Raw genomic sequence first — 8,022 nt, 5'->3', positions numbered from 1 at the left:
CTGTGGTGTGTTTTGTGATTTTTGTTTAAGGTCAAGGCTTCTGTAAAGTGGTAAGTGGCACAGTGGGTTGTTAGTTCAGGTAAAATCTAGAACTTGAGGCTCATAAAGAGAGGCAAAAAGAAACAAACAAGGTGTATTTAATCTTTTAATACTTTGTATAGTAAAAAGACTTTAAATTACCATCCCAGTGCATTTAAAAAAGAACTACCAAACAGAGCAACACAGTGTGTTTTGAGCTGTAATACCTGATGACGATTTTTTATTCAACTGCTATCAGAAGAAACAGTAATTGCTAACTAGCAGACGAGCCATATTTTGGCAGGCACCACACTGACCCAACAAATTGCAGAATCCTTTCCGTGTTGTACATCATTATTATGAAAATAATTCTTAACATCCTGATACCCCTCTGATAAGAGTTTCTTTCCTGAACAAACCAGACTGATGCAGTTTACAGACACTGAATTTTGTCAAAAAATAAGAGACTCTTCTGCTGTTTCAATCTGCTTTTGGACTTTTGTGCTGTATTAGTCACTACACTGTCCTTTCATGAGTACTGATCAACTTTAGACCCTGAGTGCATCCCACCAGCATGCCAGATGTGTTCTTGAGCTGGCATTAATTTCTGTGTCAAAGCAATTAAGGCATAAAATAATATTAACTATGTTGTTGGGTAGTTTTGTTGTTGTTTTTTAAACAGAAAAGAGTCGGGACTAAAATTCACACCACAGGCTTTTCTGCTTTTAAGACTAAAATTGCACATTCTAACTTTCCCTTTAGTCCTTCACAGAAACTTGAAGTAGGAACCATTACAATGGAAAACAAGTAAGCTTGCTGCTGTCCTGGGATGCTATCAGCACCCACTAATCCCATAGAAACAAATAGGACCTAGAACCTTTTATTTGAATGTTCTTTTCCACTGATACTTTTTATTTCATTACAGTTTTACTAATACGCTGAGGTAGTAGCATTACCAATGGTATTATTTGAGCCAGGCAAGAAGTACACTCCTCTGTTACTGGCTCTTTCCCTGTTAGCTACAGTGATGGCCTAGAGCATGAGGTTATCTGCAGAAATAATTTAGTAGGCAAGTATTGCTTTTCTGTCAACAGAAAAGTGGATGCCATCATTCTTTGCAGAATTTGTTCAAGATACCCTGTGAATTGTTAATATCAACATAGAGAGGAAAAAAACAACTTTTAGGATGTTGGTCAGGGTATTGCAAAGGATAGATTAATTACTTCATAAGCTGAATTTGGTGTCTTACAGCTGTTTCTCATGCACATTAATACTATAAAACCTCAAATCTGTGGAAGAGCATGAAATTTAGGCATGTAGTCAAAATGAAATTTGCTTTTGACTGTCCAAATATTTACTCAAATATTTCTATTATGTGCCCAACGCTATTGACAAAAGGCACTGCAGTTTTCACAGTGAAAACTATGTTGAAGAAAGGCCACAGGAATGATATTGATTCTGGTTGGTTTGTTTGTAATGGCTGCTGTTCCTTAGCAGCAAATGGAGAGGAAAGTTAATGGAAGGTACATGGCTGTTCACACTTTTCTTGCATCTTTTATAGGGAGATACGGGTGCAGCTAAAAGAAGGAAGTAAATTTGGAGAGATATTATTGCTCAGGCCAGTATTCACCCCCTGGCCTTCCCAGAACCAGTCTCTCTCCTATAACAGTGTTATTTGTATATAAAAAATAACCCTGACCATCCTTCTTGAAATGTAACTTGTGTTTATGGATGAACAGGTTGTGGAACAGGTTGCATAGTTGATGACGTACTAAAGTTCCATGCAAGGAAATAGGAGAGATTGCATTAGTAAAGTTTTATCCAGCAACCTGCAGATATCTTGGCATTCCACTGAGAAGGTACTACTGTGACTAGACGGGCTCATAGTTCCTGTGAAAATAGATTTTCTCCCATGCAGTGAGATGGCATGAACAGAAGAATCTCCAGAGATTGAGGACTACCCCTTGGTCAAATGGATTCTCCAACTCAGAGTGTCGCAGGTAGGAGATACGATGATATGACATGAATTCCCAGGTGGTGGTGTTGCATGAGATCAGGTAGAGGTGTGAAATAAGCAGCAGCAGGACAACTATGGTGAATATGACTATCAGGATGAAGGACATGAGGAGGAAAATGTTGTGCTTCAGCCAGTCCCAGGACTGTTTAAAGTAGAGGCCTGACCTTTCAATTCAAAGAAAAATGAATTCAAGATTAAAGATGGAAATCTAGTTACATAAACCAAGCAAACTTGATGTCACATTTAAGTTTGATTTGTAACTAGTGAACTTCTGATCATCAGGTACTATAGAGTTTAATATACTACACATTTTTAACAGACTGCAACACCATTGACTTAAATTTTAAGAAATTTAAAGGAGGCGGTTCCCCTTACAGCTGAACTGCAATAAACATCAGTTAACTCCTTTCCTGAACAGGTACACAGCTGAAACGCAATGAGTATCCAATATTTCAAGTTGTAAATGAAAATTGTATTACAGTAACTGAAGCAAAATCGGTTAGCTCTTGTACTGTTCTATTAAATTTAAGCTTAAAACAAAGATGACCAATGAAACCCAAATTACCAGATTCTTTTCAACTACTGATCAGCTGTGTTGTTCCTCAGAAAAGTTGATCTCCAGAATGCAAAAGACTGAAGATACAAGGCCAATCCAGCTACTGCTGCATTCGACACAAACCCTTCAGTGGGGCTCTAGGAGCATTATGGCTTCTGTTAACTTTAGAGGTCAAAAGTGCTGCCTCCAGGTCTTACCAAGCAGTGTGACCTCCCCACAGCAGAACTACAAGCTGTATGCTCAAGTAAACTATGAAGAGGGGGTGATTCTTCTCTCCCACACAGTTCTCAATCCAGGGGCAGTGATGGTCATAACGCCGTACACAGTGCTGGCACACCTTGCAGTGTTTGGCTCGCATTGGTTGCTGCAAAACAAAAACAAATAAGGAAAAGAAACAAAATGCTAGCAATACTCCACTCCTGTTAAACCTTCTCCTTGGTAGAAGAGCTCAAGTACCAAGAACAGAGAGAAGATATAGCTGAGGAAAGAAGTATGGATGTCCTTTCTAGGCTTTGCTCCTTGATGTGTGTATATGTTTTGCCAGCTTATCCTCCTGCAATAAGCTGACTTCTCTTGGTAGATATTCTTCAGGAATTTAGGGAAGCTGGGATAATGCTGGATTTTATTAAAATGATAAGGATCACTGTGAAAACAGGCATTTCTAGGCTTTAGCCAGACTCTTAAAAGCTACTTCGTTTTGTTTTTTCTTTCATGCTTTCTTTTACAATTCAGGCTAATGTTTTGTTGTTTTTAGGCCCCCAAACAAGCTCACAGCCACCAGCAGTTCTTGTATGTCATGCTTGACTGCCTGATTCTCCATCAAGATACCATAAGATCTGACTCACATGACAGTAAGAACACAGAACACAATTTTCCCCTGGTGGAATATGGCAAAAGATCCTTGTTTGTATGAGCCTGGAGGGACTTGCTTCAACCTTGGAAAATTAGCATACGTGCCAGTGGTCATTGTTAGCTATGCAATCCATTTGGATCACTTTTCATTTTAGGACTGCATCTGAGTTTAATTTAGTTGTACTTTCTTCTGTGAGTTTTTCAGCAGGAGGATGACCTTGTGACAGAATTAATCAGCTCTACCATGCCTCCAAACCACTGAGAAGTGAGCAGCAATGGCAGAGCAGAAAAACAGAGGCAATACCAGCTATATAAAGACGTCGACAAAAATGCAAACTTGCAAATCAGTCATCCCCTTTTCTTCTAGTGTGTAATGAACGCCTACCTTTACCATGCAGTAGCCACAACGCCGCATCTTAATACTGCTTGAAACCTGGGGTATCACTATGTTTTGTTCTTCATTCTTGTCTGCCTACAAAAAGAAAAAAGAAAAAGAAAAAAGGTGAGAAAGGGAGTGAGGAAGGATGTTTTGTGTTCTCTGAAGTAAAGCAGCTACTAGCCTGCTTGGCATGACTGAGCTATCTGTATCTTACTTAGCAGTTACATAGTGCTGGTTATCTGTCATTAGGAAAGAGAAACAAAATAATCCCCAGTGAAGTACTGAAGTTGCTATATAAATACTGTGGCATGAAATTCCACTGCAGATAGCTAGGGCACATCCAGAGAGAATAGACTGCTGTAACCATCTAAAGAATGTTTGCATTGAGGCAGAAATACTTGTGGACAAGATACCACACAGATCCCAACTCCACACTTCAGGACACAAATAAACAAGGTTAGACTTACTTCCAAACGTAATGATGATGTTGTTTCAGTATAAGGAAGCGTACTTATTCATAATACAGTCACCACTTACATTAATGATGGAAGATTAGAACTGATATTGCCTTGCAGCTTTTGTCCTACACAACAAGCAAGGCAGTAAACCTGGAGTAGACTCTGTCTTGGTTACTGTAACTTTGCACCTCTGTCTACTCCACCGTAACTTGTTTGTGTATCTGTCCTCTGAGAGGGTAACAAATCTATAATCTGATAAATAGAGCGGCAGAGAGAGCTTTCTTCCAAGGTTGCCCTTCAATTCAGGATTTTTGTACTCATACCAGTTAGTAAGGATTAGTATAAAATATAAATATTTCATAGAGTAGTGCTTTGAGGAAAGAGAGGACAACACTCCAGTGGCACAATGCACTGAACATAGGGAAGTGTTGGGTAAAAGATGCACTTTTATGTGCATCTTTTACAAGTATATGAGCCCTGTTACAGGACACAAATCAGAGACTGCCGCCTAATCTCCAACAGAAAATGTTTCGTATTGTTTTTATGTAGCAGACAGAGTAGGTGAAAAAGAAAAAAGCGTATGGATTTTATAGCCCCAGCACTTGTTTACATTTGTGAAATAATATACCTTCACTTCCTCTTCAGACTTAACAAAGCCTGGATCCATGAGAGACACCTTAAAGTACAGCAGGACAGAGCACAGCACCAGCACGGTGAAGATCACTGGCAGCAGCAGCTCTCCACGCTCCACTTGCTCTCGTAGATCTAAAAGGTACCCCCAAAAAGAGAGCAGTGGCTCCTCGTGAGACATTTAGGATTTCTCCCCACCCTTACCGAAGGGCGACACCCCTCAGCGGCAGGACGGGGAACGTAAAAGCCGTTTCAACGGGCGAGCTTTGGGGGTGCCCATGCCCCGATTTCTCCCCTCCTAAGGCACCGCGTTATGCAACCCTGCTGCTCCCAGCACCCCAACAACACCTCAGCGCTGCCACCTCCCCTCAGGGCCAGCCCTCCCCAGGCCCTGAGGGACCCCACAGGAACGGGGAGAAAGGAGGGCAGCGCGAAGGATGGGGAACAAACGGGTCCCCCCCCTCAGGGCGAGGCGCTGGCACGGCCCCAGCCCCGCTCGCTGCCGCCTCCCCTCAGGCACAAGCCCGGCCCCGCGGCGGGCGGCCCCTCGCGGCGGCGGCTTCGCCTCACCTGTGGGGTGCAGGAGGAGCCCCAGCGCCAAGCCCCCGCTCAGGGCCGTGTGTGCTGCCCTCACCCCCAGCCCCGTCACCCCCATGGCGCCCGGAGGGCCCGCAAGGGCGAGCGGCGCCGCCCCGGCCACGGGCAGCGCCCTGAGGCGGAGCCTGGGCTTGAGCGGCTCGGCCCGGCGGAGCTCCCGGCCCCGGGGCCGCTCCCTGAGGTGGCCCAGGCCCTGTGAGGGGCTGAGGGGCGCAGCTCCCCTCCCTCCGTGCAGGTCCCCGCGTTTCTTTCCTCCCTTCGCCTTTGTAGGGCCGCTGCAGTCCCTGGGTCTTCCTCCTTCCCTTCACACGCCGCCGGCCCCGCTGCGTTTTGCCCAGAGAAAGGCGCTTTCTTCATTTTCCCCCTCACCCCCGGGCTCTGTACGGGCACCTCAGCCATCAGGCTGTATTTCCCCAGCCATTGAGGCCACTCAGGGCAGCGTTACGGGTGAAAATTGCATTTAGACCCGAGGGAAACACTGCTAAACCTATATAGCAATAAAAGGGGCCCCACAGGGGTGCACGGTTGGGAGGTGAGGGTTTGAGGTGCTGGCTGGGCGAGATGCAGCACCGCGGCGTTAACTCTGGTCACGCCAATTTATTTTTATCTGTTGCTTTCCGCACCCTGGGGAGAAATGCAGAGGCTGTGCGTGGCTGAGCGCATTTAGACAGCTCTCTTAATGCAAACGGAGCTTACAAAATGTCTGGCATAATTTGGGGAGGAGGTTGTCGGGGTGGGATTTGATCTGACTTCAGATGTCTGCAAGTGCATCTGACTGAGGCCGTTAGACTCCCCTGACAGCCATGGAGGGAAGTAGGCATGTCTGGAGAATGGCCCTCCTCACCCGAAAGCAGACATCCAGAAGTTGGTGAATTGCACCCTAGATGTGCTTTTGTCTCTTGCTAACAATAAAAGAGCCAAGATGACTAGTTTAGATGTACACATTTACGCTTTGAATGTCTGTCTATTTAGGGGAGATGAATCTCACCACAAGCCTGTGGAAGTTCTGAAATTAGTGGTTTCTCTTTAAACTTTCTTTGGCTTTAATGTAGCTCTTAATTTGCAGCTTTTGTTAACTTCCTTCCCAGTAAAAACTTAGGAAGAAAAATCACATTCTTTGCAAATGTATCCTCCACCACCTGAAAAGTAGCTGATTGCTTGTTATTGTTTGACCATAAATGACATGGTTTGAATTATTTTAGTCTATTTTAAGTGAATCAGTGGCCACCTGCTGGTTCCAGGAAAGCACCTGGTTGCACAGGTCACAAATTACTTACCTAAGACAGCTGCATTGAAATGTTAATAAAAATAACGGTCTAAATTTGCCTTTTCAGTGGTCATTCAAATCCTCTTGCTTTTTTAAAATTATTCTAGGTAAATGCAAAACCTACAGAAATCATCCCTCAGAAACCTCACTGACTGGATCAGTGCTTGTCAAACCTGGGAGTTTGGAGATGGCCCTGCATGCTTTAAATATCCTAAAAATCCTTCTGTTTCTTCAATTGCAAAGAAAACCTTTCAGAACAGTAGGAAGCTCAGAACAACAGAATCAATCTCTGTCTGCAAACAGGAAATAAGGTGGGTAATGTCCTTCTGCTTTTTGGGGAGAGGTGTAAATTTTAAAGCTTAACGAAGGCAATTTGAGTAGTAACAGTATTACCCACTTCATAGTAGAAATATTCTGATATTCCAAAATAATCTGTCCTAAAGAAGAATATATTCTCTCTCTCTCTTTGTGATTAGAAGAATTTGGTGCATGTTATACTTCTTATCTTCTCTCACAGTTTTGAAACCTGCCTTACAGAGAGCAGAGTTTATTTCAACCCAAATGTCTCTGGTTGAAGTTAGGCTCAGTTCAGAAAAACTCCGTTAGCGAATTTCTGAGCAGAGACTCTAGATTCTTATGGCATTCCAGCTAGGAATTTCATGCTGCTGGAAGCATAAATTGTCTCTGTTCTCTTACAATGTGGTATGTTTTCAGCTCCCTACAGGCAGTTCAGTTTCACATAATCCCTTCTCTTGCTTCAGCCACTGAGAATCTGACCCTTTAGAGATTTTACAGTGACCATTGAATTAACTGGGAGTTGAACTCGTGCAGGACTGGGGAGTTAAGAAGAAAGTCCAGCTGACCTTAAAGCAGGTTGTCTGTTTGAAGTAGAGAGTCTTTCCCTAAGTACTCAGCTTCTGCCCATTTGCAACCCTTAGGCTGTGGAATGCTAGCCACAGATCCATTACAGAGTTCAGAGGCAATCTGTGCAGTCAAATATTGTTCTGATTTTTTCCCCCTATGTCATTTCATAACAATACTCGCTTCCTCCACGCCTCTTTTCTATTGACAAACAGTATTGTACCCCTTGGAGTGATGAAAGCAAAAGCCACTGAACTGCACAATCACATGGCAGTTCCTTTCATTTTTAATGAAATATATGACAACAAATGGACCAGTAATATACCTAAATAAACCACATTCATAGACCAAAGGAAGAAGACATTGTTAAGCACTAGGTTTAATACA

At 43.3% G+C, this 8,022-nt stretch overlaps 1 protein-coding gene across 1 annotated transcript; it reads right to left on the bottom strand.

Annotated features, from left to right (window-relative positions):
• Positions 1-132: 132 nt before the first annotated feature.
• On the bottom strand, positions 133-5,707 carry ZDHHC12 (zDHHC palmitoyltransferase 12). Its single transcript, XM_084299358.1, has 5 exons — positions 5,481-5,707; positions 4,909-5,045; positions 3,829-3,915; positions 2,789-2,955; positions 133-2,199 (listed from the first exon to the last, which is right to left on the bottom strand). Exons 1-5 carry the CDS (start codon positions 5,563-5,565, stop codon positions 1,890-1,892), a joined length of 786 nt encoding a protein of 261 aa, XP_084155484.1. The 5' UTR covers positions 5,566-5,707; the 3' UTR covers positions 133-1,889.
• Between the last annotated feature and the right edge of the window lie 2,315 nt (positions 5,708-8,022).

This window comes from Netta rufina, assembly GCF_964035555.1.
Source record: "Netta rufina genome assembly, chromosome: 20".
In the NCBI taxonomy this organism is placed as follows: Eukaryota; Metazoa; Chordata; class Aves; order Anseriformes; family Anatidae; genus Netta; species Netta rufina.
Note: the sequence above shows the minus strand (reverse complement) of the source record. Positions and strands in the feature narration are given on the sequence as shown.

Excerpts from the sequence above, each read along its gene's own strand:
- ZDHHC12 (XM_084299358.1), bottom strand. The coding sequence starts at position 5,565 with ATGGGGGTGACGGGGCTGGGGGTGAGGGCAGCACACACGGCCCTGAGC. Across the intron at positions 3,916-4,908 it reads AGTCTGAAGAGGAAGTGAAG|GCAGACAAGAATGAAGAACA; the intron begins GTATATTATTTC and ends TTCTTTTTGTAG. Across the intron at positions 2,956-3,828 it reads GTGGCTACTGCATGGTAAAG|CAACCAATGCGAGCCAAACA; the intron begins GTAGGCGTTCAT and ends TTTGTTTTGCAG.